Here is a 15,221-nt window from a genome sequence, read left to right as displayed (position 1 = left end):
TTTGAAAATACTGTAGTTTTCTCCTACTTCTAAAAGCTATACAAAAGTGTATGAAATAAATTTTATGTGCTAACTTTATGCTTGGCTTTATCTTAGTTTCTAACCTTTTTCTTCTTGTCCCATCTATATTCAAAACTCTGTTATACTACTTATCTGCAGAGTTGCCCCAAGTACTTTACAGAACAAGATGGCATATTAACCAACGGTGCAAAAAGAAATGTTTTCTTAAAGTACTACTTATACAGATGTTCATTTTGCTTCAGTATAGTATTGAATAACATCAATGAAGTGATTATGCAAATGAGAACTCCTCTTTAATCTCTGACTCTAAAAAAAGGTTCATCTTTGACCCAAATAGTAACTTCCTTGGATATTCTGTATTTGAGTGCATAAACAACCCATACCTCTTCCCTAAGGTATTATGAGAAATTGTTGAAAGGTTTCTAAACACTCCTAATTTTGCCAGAAACAACAAATCTTAAAACTAATTGCTCTCCAACTTGGGTATCCTAGGTCCCTGAGGATAAATCTAAGACATTATTTGCCTCCTTCATTATCATTCTCTCATAAGTGTATAAGGGAGTTTTCCAAAGGCTACATGCATCACATGTGATAATGCAATAGACTGAATATAGGAGCTGATGTGAGAATCCAACAGTCTTATCTTATGGCAGGCTTTAAAGAGATTTGCAATAAGAGAAACTACGCAAGTCTTTCCACTATTTTGTGTGTGTGTGTTTGGAAAAAGTTATTATTCATGAAAATATTTTGTTAACATGTAATGGGTTTATTACGTTTCAATGAATGAATACATATTTAAATAATTTCTCGGTTTGTAACTTCTAATACAGTAAATACCAAAGATATAGGGGCTTCCCTGGTGGCACAGTGGTTAAGAATCTGCCTGCCAATGCGGGGGACATGGGTTCGATCCCTGGACCGGGAAGATCCCACATGCCGTGGCACAACTAAGCCCGTGTGCCACAACTGCTGAGCCTGCGCTCTAGAGCCCATGAGCCACAACTACTGAGCCCATGCACAACTACTGAAGCCCATGCTCTGCAACAAAGAGAGGTCACCACAATGAGAAGCCCGCACACCACAACGAAGAGTAGCCCCCGCTCGCCACAACTAGAGAAAGCCCGCACACAGCAACAAAGACCCAACGCAGCCAAAAATAAAATAAATAAATAAATAAACCCCACAAAGATATAACCCACAGAAACAAAACCTTTTAGCGGTATTCAATAATTATTAAAGATATAAAGGGGTTCTGATATCAAAAAGTTTGAAAATCACTGCTTTTGACCAATTCTCCCCCCCCCCAACAAAAAACAAATCACAGGTCAGACAAAATTTTAAAAACTGGGGTGAGATAAAGTATAAATAGAACAAACAATCCTAAAATTTTTGTGAAATCACAGAAGACCCTGAAGAGCCAAAGCAATGTCGAGAAAGAAGAACAAAGCTGGAGGCATCACAGTCTCTGATTTTCAACTATACTACAAAGCTACAGCATTCAAATCAGTATGGCAGTGGTATAAAAAGAGACACATAGATCAATGGAACAGAATAGACAGCTCAGAAATAAACCCACATATATAGGGTAAATTAATTTATGATAAAAGAGCCAAGAATATAAAATGGGGAAAGGATAATCTCTTCAATAAAGGGTGCTGGGAAAACTGGACAGCCACATCAAAAGAATGAAACTAGAGCACTATATACACCATACACAAAAATTAACTCAAAATGGATTAAAGACCTGAATGTAAGAACTGAAACCATAATACTCCTAGAAGAAAACATAGGCAGTAAGCTCCTTGACATTAGTTTAGGCAATGATTTTTTGGATTTAACACCAAAGGCAAAGGTAACAAAAACAAAAATAAACAAGTAGGATTATGTCAAACTAAAAAGCTGCTGCAGCGCAAAAGGAACCATCAACAAAATGAAAAGGCAACCTACTGAATGGGAGAAAATATTTGCAAATCATATATCTGATAAGGGGTTAATACCCAAAATATATAAAGAACTCATACAACGAAATAGCAAAAAACCAAACAATCTGATTTTAAAAATGGGCAGAGAAACTAAATAGACATTTTTCCAAAGAAGACACAGATGGCTAACAAGTACATGAAAAGGTATTTAACATCACTAGTCATCAAGGAAATGTAAATCAAAACCACAATGAGATAACACCCTCATTACCTGTTAGAGTGGCTACTATCAAAAAGACAAGAAATAAGCATTGGTGAGGATGTGGAGAAAAGAGAACCCTTGTACATTGTTGGTGGGAATGTTAATTGGTGCAACCACTATGGAAAACAGTATGGAGGTTCCTCAAACAACTAAAAGTAGAGCTACCACATGATCCAGCAATTCCACTACTGGGTATTTATCCAAAGAAAACAAAAACATTAACTGGAAAAGATGTGTATTATGTTCACTGTAGCATTATTTACAATAGCCAAGGCATGGAAACAACCTAAATGTCCATCAATGGGTGAATGGATAAAGGAAATGTGCTGGCTGTGTGTGTGTGTGTGTGTATAATATATATATAATAGAATATTATTCAGCCATAAAAAAGAATGAAAGCTTGCCATTTGCAACAACATGGATGGACCTTGAGGGCATTATGCTAAATGAAATAAGTCACACAGAAAAAGATAAATACCGTATGATCTCACTTATATGTGGGACCTAAAAAAACAACAAATAACAAATGAACAAAAAAACTGAGCTCATGGATATAGAGAACAGATTGGTGGTTGCCTCAGGGAGGGAGTGGGCAAAACTGGTAAAGAGAGTCAAAAGGTACAAATCTCCAGTTATAAAATGAATAAGCCCTGGGGATATAATGTATAGTATGGTGACTATAGTTAAGAATACTGTATTGTATATTTGCAAGTAGCTAGGTAAGTGGATCTTGAAAGTTCTCATCACAAGAAAAGAAATTTTGTATACCTGTGTATGGTGATGGATGTTAAATGGACTTATTATGGTGATCATTTTGCAATATATACAAATATCAAATCAATGCATTATACACCTAAAATGATATGTCAATTATACCTCAATAAAATAAATAATATACCTTCTAATAAATTATATTTTTATAGATTCCATGGCTATAACTTTTTAAAAAAAAAAAGAAAATAACAAATGTTGGCGAGGATGTGGAGACACTGGAACCCTTGTATACTGCTGGTGGGTAAAATAGAGCAGCTGCTGAGGAAAACAATTTTTTGGTTCCTCAAAATGTTAAACATGGAATTACCATATGACTCAGCAATTCCACTCCTAGGTATATACCCCAAATATTTGAAAACAGGTATTCAAGAAAGTACAAGTACTTGTTCATAGCAGCACTATTCACAATAGCCAAAAGATGGAAACAACTCAATGCCCATTAACTGATGAATGGATACACTAAACACAGTATATCCATACAATGGAATATTATTCAGCCATAAAAAGGAATGAAGTACTGATACATACTACAACATGGATGAACCTTGAATACATTATGCTAAGTGAAAAATGCCAGACACAAAAGATCACATTTATATGAGAGTTCCAGAACAGACAGATCCATAGAGACAGAAAGTAGGTTTGTGGTTGCCAGGGGCTGGGGGAGGGGGCAGTGAGAAGTGATTGCTTAATCGGTACAATATCTCCTTTGGGGGTAATCAAAATGTTTTGGAACTGGATAGAGATGATGATTGCACAACACTGCAAGTATACTAAATGTCACTGTACCCTTTAAGATGGTTAATTTTGTGCCAATCTTTCTCAAAGTCTTCCAAAAAATTTGAAGAGGCCAAACTCATCTTATGAGGCCAGCATGATCCTGATACCAAAGCCAAAAAAGGACACTACCAGGAAAGAAAATTACAGGCCAATACCCTGATGAATATAGATACAAAAACTGTCAATAAAATACTACTAGCAGGGGCTTCCCTAGTGGCACAGTGGTTAAGAATCCGCCTGCCAATTCAGGGGACACAGTTTTGAGCCCTGGTCTGGGAAGATCCCACATGCTGCGGAGCAACTAAGCCCGTGCGCCACAACTACTGAGCCTGCGCTCTAGAGCCCACAAGCCACAACTACTGAGCCCGTGTACTGCAACTACTGAAGCCCACGCACCTAGAGCCCATGCTCTGCAACAAGAGAAGCCACCACAATGAGAAGCCCGTGCACCGCAATGAAGAGTAGCCCCACTCGCCGCAACCAGAGAAAGCCTGCATGCAGCAACGAAGACCCAACGCAGCCAAAATAAATAAATAAATAAATTTATTTTTAAAAATATTACTAGCAAACCAAATTCAGCAGCATATTAAAAGGACCGTTCACCATGAGCAAGAGGAATTTACATTCGGGATACGAGGATGATTCAATATATGCAAATCAATCAATGTGTCATCACATTAATAGAATGAAAGAAAAAATCATATAATCTCAGTAGACAAAAAGCATTTGATAAATTTTACTGCAAACAATCTCTTTCATCATGGAAAATCTACCAAGGTTCTAATATCATGATTAAAACATTCAGGAATACAAAGTTAGTAAAGAGAAGAAGTGAATAAAAATATAGGAGCTCCCCTGGTATTTTCCTTACTCTGAGGAAGAATTTGTTGAGATGCTTGCTTACACATACCACTTAAAAATATTCTCTTCTGGTTGGGGAACTAAGATCCCAATCCTACATGCCGCACAGCATGGGCAAAAAAAAAAAAAAAAAAAAAAAATTCTTTTCACTTGTAAATATATGTAAGGACTTCCCTGGTGGCGCAGTGGTTAAGAATCCACCTGCCAACGCAGGGGACACGGGTTTGAGCCCTGGTCCGGGAAGATACCACGTGCCATGGAGCAACTAAGCCTGTGCCCCACAACTACTGAGCCTGCGCTCTAGAGCCCACAAGCCACAACTACTGAGCCCGTGCGCCACAACTACTGAAGCCCACGAGCCTAGAGCCCGTGCTCCGCAACAAGAGAAGCCACCACAATGAGAAGCCCGCGCACCGCAACGAAGAGTAGCCCCCACTCACCACAACTAGAGAAAGCCCGCGCACAGCAACAAAGACCCAACGCAGCCATAAATAAATAAATGAGTAAATAAATAAATAATTTTTTAAAAATCTATGAATTGCATTTTTCCCCAGGAGACATCTTCCCTGTAACCCTTGACCTTCCTGATCCACTCTAGAGGACTTGATTTGGGCTGGCTGCTCTCTGGGCTTCCTGCACAGCTGTCATCCTAAGACTTCCAATCTCTTCCTTACACTGAATCTTTCATTTCTTAGGTTTGGCATGCTCCTTTCCCCCTTAGTTTAATCACCTGTTTTGGTGAAACAATATTCTAATAGCTTCCTTGAGAAAACACATACTAGAGGTAAAATTTCTGAGATGTTGAAAGTCTAAAAATATCTTTCTAGGGAGCTCCCTGGTGGCCTAGTGGTTAGGATTCAGGGCTTGCACTGCCGTGGCCCAGGTTCAATCCCTGGCTGGGGAACTGAGATCCTGCAAGCCGTGTGGCACGGTCAAAGAATATATATATATATATTTCTTCTATCATCACACTGGACTGACATTTTGTTTGGGTATATAATTACAAATTTAAAATAATTTTCCTTCAGGATTTTTAAAGACATTGTTCCACTATCCTACTTCCAGAGTTGGTCCTTGAAAAATCTGATGCCACTCTGACCGTTGAATATGACCTGTTTTTGTCCCTCCATGAAGCTTTAAGAAACTGCATGTTAATTCTAGTGATATAAAATTTCACAAAGGATGTGCCTTGGTGTGGGTCTTCAGTCATTCATTGTGAAGGGCCCTTAGTAGGCTCTTTCAGTATAGAAATTTGTGTTCTTCAGTACAGACAATTTTCACATATCATGATTTAGACAACTGCTGGACTTGTAAAACAGAACCTCTAATTTTCTTTTACCTTTCCTTCTATTTGCCATCTCTCTTTCCTTTGGTTCCATTTTCTAGGAGATTAACATGATGTACTCTTCCAAGCAATCTTAATTCATTTATTAAACTTATTGCTACCATACATTGGATTCTTATTCTCTGATGGGTCCTTTTACATAAATAGCATCTTGCTTTGTTTATGGGTAACCACTTTTTTTTCTTAGATTTAAGGAGATAAAACCATTTATGTTTAAGTTTACTTCAGGCAGCTTCATTTTGTTTCCTCTGAGTTCCTTGGTGTGTGTCTATGTGTATCTGTCTCTCATATTGAAGACTTTTCTCAAATGTCTGAGGACCCTTAACTGTCAACTCATCTGTAGACCAAGGCATTAAAAATATGAATGCTGGGACTTCCCTGGTGGCACAGTGGTTAAGAATCTGTCTGCCAATGCAGGGGACACAGGTTCGAGCCCTGGTCTGGGAAGATCCCACATGCTGCAGAGCAACTGAGCCCGTGCGCCACAACTACTGAGCCTGTGCTCTAGAGACCGTGAGCCACAACTACTGAAGCCCTTGCACCTAGAGCCTGTGCTCCGCAACAAGAAGCCACCGCAATGAGAAGCACGTGCACCACAACGAAGAGTAGCCCCCAACTCGCTGCAACTAGAGAAAGCCTGCGCGCAGCAACGAAGACCCAACACAGCAAAAAATAAATAAATAAATACACAAATTTATAATAAAAAAATATATGAATGCCAATTCCAGTGCTGGACAAAATAGATTATACCCACCATAGCCTCTCTCTCTTACTGATTACAGCTGAAAATTGGAAAGAATATGAAAACCAACCACCTGAGAACTCTAAAAAGTAAAAACAGTAAGTGAACAGGGGAGAGAAGTTGAAACTTGAACAACCAGTACTGTGGAGTTTTCTGGGGGTTTCCTCCTCTTCTATCTTCTGCCTTTGAAGCAAGAGTAGCTCAAGTTTCAGAATTGCCCAGGGGTAGTAGACAGCCAAAAAAGCCCCTCTTTCTGGCTAGGAGATGAAGAAAAGGGACCCATGTGAGCTGAGTAGTGGGGGGGGGGGCAACCACAGTTTGTTTTCATATTATTTTTTCTCTCCTGGCCTTGCTTAAAGGTGAGCAAGAGTTCTGAAACTGCATCTCAGGGATGACAGTCCAGGTACCTCAAATTGAGAGAAAACCTGTCTCTGCCTGGAAGAAATGAGAAAAGGGGCCCCTGTGGTCTTAAGCAAGTAAGGGGAATCCTGTCATTTTTGTTCTCTTTTCTCTCACTGCTTTACCCTGAGGGTGAAATCTGTCATGTGGAACTATGTGACAGCAAGGGGAGTAAAATGCTCTGTGAGAAACCTGTCTATCTAGCTAGAGGAACTGGAAAAGAGGCCGCTGGGAACCAGAGGTTAGGAAGAAAATCCCAGCAAGGAGGAAGCCAAAGAAAGGATCTCCTAATTCTGTGTAGCAACTAACACAAGTCCCAGGCTCACCCCTGAGCTGCAAATGCATGGAACAGAACCAAAGAAGCCCACCAAAGTCTTTGAGAACTAAACACCACTCAAGTTGCAGACTGACTGTTGAATGGGGCATGTGAGGGCAAAGGCTTTGAAAATGGAAGTGATATGGAAACTATCGCCCACAGAGGAGATAGAACTTGTAGTCTTAATCTAACTGGGTTGATTGTATGTTAAAACAAAAATCAATATTCTCAAGATTTTAACAGAAGCCAGAGTCTAAGAGCAAAATATTCAAGATACATTCCAAATGAGTTGAGGATATATTCCAAAATTATATGACGTACAATGAACCGAAAAAAGAAAAAGTGACCAATTCTCAGGGGGAAAAAAAATGTCAATCCTAAAATGACATAGATATTGGAGTTATCAGAAAAAGATTTAAAACAGTTGTATCTATGTTCCACAAGGTGAAGGTAATGAAAAATGACTGGAAAGATGGAAGTTCTCAGAAGAGAAAGAATAACTATAAAACAGGAACCAAATGGAAATTATGTAACAATGAAAGATCTGAAATTAAAAATTCACTAGATCAAGTCAAAAGCAGAATGAAGATGGCAAAGGGGAAGATTCAGTGAGCTGAAAGATTGATCAATAGAAATTATCCAACCTGAAGAACAGAGAAAAAGAAAAAAAAATGAACAGGGACTTAGGAACTTGTAGGACAATACCAAACAGTCTAACATTCATGTCACTGGATTCCCAGAAGAGGACAGAAAAAGAGATTGAGGCACAAAAGTTTTTTAAGAAATAGTGGCTTAAAACTCCTCAAATTTAGCAAAATACAAACATTATGGGTTAAAAAAAAAAAAACTGAGGGACTTCCCTGGTGGCACAGTGGTTAGAATCCACCTGCCAATGCAGGGGACATGGGTTCGATCCCTGCTCCAGGAAGATCCCACATGCTGCAGAGCAGCTAAGCCCGTGTGCCACAACTACTGAGCCTGTGCTCTAGAGCCCACATGCCACAACTACTGAGCCTGAGTGCCACAATACTGAAGCTCATGTGCCTAGAGCCCGTGCTCTGCAACAAGAGAAGCCACCGCAATGAGAAGCCCACGCACCGCAACGAAGAGTGGCCCCTGCTCGCCACAACTAGAGAAAGCCCACGCGCAGTAACGAAGACTCAACACAGACAAAATTGATTAATTTTTTAAAAATTTAAAAAAAGAAATATTAAAAAAAAACTCAGTGAACATGAAAGAGTTGATAAACTCAAAGAACATCATACCCAGACCAACCTGATCAGACATCTGTAGAACATTCCACCCAACAATAGCAGAATATATATTCTTTTCAAATACACATCAAGATAAACCACACTAAAAACAAAACACAAACATATTATATACAAACCTTAACAAATTTAAATAATTGAAATCATACAAAGTATACCCTCTGACCATAATGAAAATTAAACTAGAAACCAGTAACAAAAATGTATCTTAAAAATGCCCCCAGTTATTTGGAAATTAAACAACACACTTCTTAAAAAATAAAATCCACAGGTCAAAGACAAAGTCTCAAGGAAATTAGAAAATATTTTGAACTGAATAAAAATATAACATATCAAAAGTGGTGGTATGCAGCTAAAGCGGCGCTTAGAGGGAAATTTATAGTATTAAAAGAAGGAAGGAGGGAAAATAAGATTAGAGCAGAAATCAATGAAGTTGAAATAGAAAAACAATAAAGTAAATGAAATAAAAAGCTGGTTCTTTGAAATGATCAATAAAAATTGATAAATCTCTAGCTACACTTGACAAAGAGAAAAAGAAAAAGAGACAGAGAAGACAAAAGGTATCAATATCAGAAATGAAAGAGGGGATATCATTACAGACAGGTACAGACATTAAAAGGATAAGGGAATACTATAAACAATTCTATGCCCACAAATTTGACAACTTAGATGAAATGGGCAAATACTTTGAAATTCACAAATACCAGAACTCACTGAAGAAGAAAAAGAGAATCTCAATAGCACTATTAATAGTTTAGAATCTTTCAAGAAAACAAAAACTCTCTAGGTCTAGATGGTTGCACTGGCAAATTCTACTATATACATATATACATATACATATGGAAGAAATAATACCAATTCTACACAATCTCTTCCAGAAAACAGAAGAGGATGCAATACTTCTCAACTCAATTTATGAGGTGAGCATTACATTGACATCAAAACCAGACAAAAACATTACAAGAAACAAACAAAAACAAAAAAATATTATAGAACAATATCTCACTCATGAAAATAGACACAAAAATCCTCAACAAAATATTGTAAATCAAATCCAGCAATATACATATAGGATAATACATCATGACCAAGGGGGATTAATTGTGAGAATGCAAGGCTGGTTCAACATTCAAAAATCTATCAGTGTGATTCATCATATTAACAGACTAAAGAAAAAAAACCACATGATGATCTCAGTAGATACAGATAATGCATTTGACAAAATGCAACATCCATTCATGATTTTTAAAATGCTTAACAAACTAGGAAGAGAAGGGGTTTTCTTTGATCTGATAAAGGTCATCTACAAAAAACCTACAGCTAACATCACATCCAATAGGGAAAGACTAAATCTTTTTTTCCCTAAGATCAGAAACAAAATTAAAGATGTCTGCTCTCACCACTCCTATTCAACACTGTATGGAAGTCCTAGCCAGTACAATTAGGGAAGAAAATAAAGGCCTACCAATTAGAAAGGAAGAAATAAAACTCTATTTGCAAGACCACAGGATTGTCTACATAGAATATCCCAAGTGAGAGACTGAATATACAAACGGACAATAGCCAGACCACATCCAAAAACAACTCTGACCCACAGCCTCTGCAGCAACCAGTCCAGGAAGCCAAACCACAACTTCTGTAGCAATCAATTCCAAACAGCCAGGCCTTGATCAATAACTGCCAGCTTCCCTAATTTTTGCCCCCACTTCCAATTTAGGACCAACCAGAGAAAGCCAAATATGCTCCCCCAATCAATCACACAGGATGCCCTACTTCTAGTTAGGCCTGCTTCCAGCTTCCCCATGCCAACAACTTCCAATTAAGACAACCTGAAGCTTTGCCTTTTTTCCATTCTAAAGCTTTTATACTCTCCTTTTAGATTTCCTTTTGAGTCTGTGCCAAATGCAAGTAATGGTGGCTGGTGCCCTACTCGTTCTTATTTGGGTGGTCTTCATTTATTTCCATACCATGAATCTACTAAAAAGCTCCTAGAATTAACAGGTGAGTGAGTTTATAAGGTTATACAACACAAGGTCAGTATACAAAAATCAACTGTATTTCTATATACTAGAAATGAATTATTGGAAATAAAACATTCAAAATTATCATTTACAATAGTACACAAACACACAAATAAAATACATAGGTACGAATCTAACATATGTGTAGTATCTGTATGCTGAAAATTAGAAAACGCTGATAAAATAAAGAAGACCTACACAGATGGAGAAAGACTGGAAGACTCAATATTGTGAGGATACTAACTCTGCTCAGACTGCAATGCAGACTCAATGCAATTCTAATCAAAATACCAGTGGGATTTTTGGCAGACAGTGACAAATATTTACATAGAAAGGTAAAGGAGGGAATTCCCTTGCAGTCCAGTGGTTAGGACTCTGCACTTTCACTGCCAAGGATGCAGGTTTGATCCCTGGTCAGGGAACTAAGATCCTGCAAACCACGTGACTCACCCCCCCCCCAAAAAAAAGGTAAAGGAACTAGAAAAGCCAAAACATTTTTGAAAAAGAATACAGCTGGAGAAAACACTAATTTCAAGATATTGTAAAGCTACAGTAATCAAGATAGTGTGCTACTGGAAAAAGGACAGACTCAGAGATCACAGAGCAGAATATAGAGCTCAGAAGTAGATACAATTGGTGATTTTAACAAAAGTGCAAAGACAACTTAATAGAGAAAGAAACCTCAAGCACTATTCTCAATAGAGAAGATTAGAAAGTGGACTTTGAAACTTAAAAACATTTGCTTTGTGAAAGGCACTGTTAAGAAAATGAAAAGATAAGCCAGAGACTGAGAGAAAATACCTGGACATTACATATAAAACAAAGGACTTTTATCCAGAATACATAAAGATCTCTAAAACCTCAACCATAAAAAACAAAAAAATAGGGGCTTCCCTGGTGGCGCAGTGGTTGAGAATCTGCCTGCCAATGCAGGGAACACGGGTTCGAGCCCTGGTCTGGGAAGATCCCACGTGCCACGGAGCAACTGGGCCCGTGAGCCACAATTACTGAGCCTGCGTGTCTGGAGCTTGTGCTCCGCAACAAGAGAGGCCGCGACAGTGAGAGGCCCGCGCACCGCGATGAAGAGTGGCCCCCACTTGCCGCAACTAGAGAAAGCCCTCGCACAGAAACGAAGACCCAACACAGCCATAAATAAATAAATAAATAAATAATTTAAAAAAAAAAAAAAGTTAAGGATGTACCTCACATATCTTAAAAAAAAAAAAAAAAAAAAAAAAAAACCCAACTTAGGTTAAAAAAAAAAAAAAGCAAACGATTTCAATAAGCACATCACCAAATATATAGAGATGACATATAAGTACATGGAAAGATGCTCAACATCTTCAGTCATTAAGAAAAATGCAAATTAAAATTCCAATGACATACCACTACACACCTACCAGAATGGTAAATATACACAATAAAACAAAACATACACACCTAAGTGTTCATAAGGATTCAAAGCAAATGGAACTCTCATACATTGTTGGTTGTCATGCAAAATGGTATAGTCATTTGGAAAACAAACTGGCAGTTTCTTATGAAGTTAAACATACACTTATCATATGACCCAGCACTCCCATTGGTTGTTTACCCAAGAGAAATGAAAACTTATGCTCACACAAAAATCTGTCTGTAAAAGTTTATAATAACTTTATAATGGCCAAAAATTGGAAACAACCCAGTTGTCCTTCAATAGGTAAATGGATGAACAAACTAGTACGTATCACGGACTATCACTCAGTCATAAAAGGAAATGACTACTGATACATGCAAAAACATGGATCAACTATAAATACATTATGCTTAGTTAACAAAGCCAAACTCAAAGCTAGATACTGTAAAATTCCGTTCAAATGGTATTTTGGAAAAGGCAAAACTTATAAGGACAGAGAATAGATCAATGTTTCCCAGGGGTTAGGGATGGAAGAGGGCTGACTAAAAAGGGGAACTGTTCTGATGTTGATGGTACTGGTGGCTACCTGATTGCATCTGTCTAAACTCAACAAACTGGAAACCAAATAGCAAATTTCCTTTATGTAAATTTAAATTAATTTTTAAAGTAATTTAGATTTTAAAAGCAGAATGGAATTTTTATTATTGTGTATGGTTTTGTCACCATTAGATGTTACTATAGGTGGGTTATTAGGTAGAGAGCTAATCATATCATTAAAGGTCCCTGAATGTCAGTATCTGTACTTTTTTTTTTTTGAAAAATAAATGTTTCTCTAGGGAAAAAAAAAATCCACCAGTCTCCTACTGCTAGGGGTAGGGATATGGCTGAAGATGCCTGGCTGCTAGTGTTCTTAGAGCTGTGTCTACTTTCCCATTCTTTTTGTCTTTGTGGTTTTATACAATTTCTTTTATTCCTTTACTCTCATTTCCTTGGAATTTCCTGAGGGTGTAGAGATAAACACATGCATAAAATCCATTATGTTTATCCAGAAATCTAAAATTCACTTATTCAAATTTTATCAACTTTATCAAAGCAGTAGGTGTTTGAAGCAGTAAGGCTGTGAAGTTGGACATATAAACGCATGAAGCACAGTCCATACCCTCAAGAAGCTTTGTCTTAAAGAATAGAGAGAAAAATGACATCCAGAAACATAATGCAAACTAATAAACACTGTAAAGTACCTACGTTCCTAAGCGAAGAAGGTTTAATTCTGCCTGAGAGGGTTAACAAGGGATTGTGGCACTGGTATATAGCACAGACAGATCCAAGGGGTCAGAATTTGAAATAGTGAGACCAATTTGTAAACTACTGTAATAATTTAGGGGAAACATGAAGGTCTGAACTAGAAGTAAGAGTACTAAAGATGGATCCAAAGGATCGTTAGGAAGTAAAATTGAGAGGATTTGATAATGTACTGAATTATGGAGGAAGGATGACTGACTCCCAAGTTTCCAGGATGACTGGGTAGACGGTGAGGACATTCATGAGACAAACACAGGAGGAAGAACGATGGAGGACAGAGTTGAGTTTTGACATTTTGAGTTTTCATGTCTCTGAGCCACACACATAATTGTGTTTAATAAGCAGCCAAAGATAAAAATCTGAAGGATTATAAATCGGTCTAAAATGTGGATTTAGAAGTGCGGTTCTAAAAACTACAGCCACGAATAAGATGGCTCAGGGAGTCAAGTTAACTGGGACAGATCATGTGGCCCACAAAACCTCAAATAATTGCTATCTGGCTCTTTAAAGAAAAAGCCACAGAGAAAGACAAATATCATAATCTAAAAAAAAAAAAAAAAAATTATACAAATGAACTTATTTACAAAACAGAAACAGACTCACAGACTTAGAGAATGAACTTATGGTTACCAGTGGGGAGGGTTGAGAGTTTGGGACTGACATGTTCACACTGCTATATTTAAAACAGATAACCAACAAGGACCTACTGTTAAGAAAAAAGAAAAAGTCAGCCAATCTTTGTATTTGACCAGAATAATGTCACTATTGATAAAGATTATGCAGTTACAGAATGTAAAGATAGACTGTCCAGACTAACAGAGGGTAAAAACTAACCAAAAAAAAGAAAAGAAAAGAAAAATACCAATTGTGAGGCCGTCAGAGGTCTCACAAATTGGTATTTAGCTTGGTGTATTGGTCATGGTCAAGGGCCTCACTTTGGGTTTCAAATCTCAAAACCCTGAAAAGCCTTGAGAAGCTATTTCCAGCCTCAGTAAGCCATGAATGAAGATATTAGAGCATTGAGTCTCCACTGGGAAGCCTGCCCTCGCTAAGTCACCCTATCCAATAAACTCATAAGAACCAACACATTAAAGCTCTAGGAAGGCACCATCTCATTTCCCCATACCTGAAGGGGAAGCCTTCATAATCAGGAGAGGAAATCCGGTAGGCCGTCTTTATCTCAGAAACTATCAGGACCCTTCTCATTATGCCTCATGTCATCCCTTTTACCTGTCACTGCCAGAAGGTCAGACTTCCTACATCAGGCATCATCACGTGAATCTCACACTGCTCTGTACTTCCCATTAAAATCTAGTATCTCATTCTTCTCCCCTACCTCCCAAACTTCTCAGTTATATCTTCTGAAATCCTGTTCACTGACCCGTAAGCTCTTCACTTTTAAAAAACCCTCTTCTGCCTTCTTTAGCCCTCTGACAACATGAATTCCTTTACAGCCCATTCAAATGCTGACACGTTTTTGTCTCATAGGCATTTGTCAGAGCCAGGAAGGAAAATATGCTCCTTCCTTCTAATTTTTGCTTTCAAGTCTTTACCTCTCTTTCCCTCTTGCAAAACTCCCTGCTCCTTGCAGTTGTGTTTCAATATACAAGCCCAGCCACCACTTTCACTGTTGCCACCTACCAACCTTGTAATCACATCGACAGTCATACTCTCACATCCTTATATTCAAGGAAGCCTTTGGCTCCTGCTTCGTAGTCTTTCTCTCCTCCCCAACTCCCATAATCTTTTTGAGAGACTTCAACATCACAGAGATGAACCAGCCAACCACATCAATTACCCACTTAGTAA

General features: G+C 38.0%; 2 protein-coding genes across 2 annotated transcripts in view; one reads left to right on the top strand and one right to left on the bottom strand.

Moving 5' to 3' along the window:
- The window catches only part of VKORC1L1 (vitamin K epoxide reductase complex subunit 1 like 1), a 60,382-nt gene that overhangs the window by 11,394 nt on the left and 33,767 nt on the right, over positions 1-15,221 (bottom strand). The gene's annotated exons all lie outside the window — the stretch shown is intronic.
- The window catches only part of GUSB (glucuronidase beta), a 44,952-nt gene that overhangs the window by 26,265 nt on the left and 3,466 nt on the right, over positions 1-15,221 (top strand). The window contains exon 12 of the mRNA XM_059898242.1: positions 10,573-10,694. Coding sequence (XP_059754225.1) covers positions 10,573-10,685 — 113 coding nt within the window. The 3' untranslated portion in view covers positions 10,686-10,694. The remainder of the gene's footprint in view (positions 1-10,572; positions 10,695-15,221) is intronic.

The sequence above is a fragment of the Balaenoptera ricei genome, chromosome 15 (genome assembly GCF_028023285.1).
Source record: "Balaenoptera ricei isolate mBalRic1 chromosome 15, mBalRic1.hap2, whole genome shotgun sequence".
Taxonomy (NCBI): Eukaryota; Metazoa; Chordata; class Mammalia; order Artiodactyla; family Balaenopteridae; genus Balaenoptera; species Balaenoptera ricei.
The sequence above is the reverse complement of the archived record's forward strand: the minus strand, read 5'-3'. Positions and strand labels throughout refer to the sequence as shown.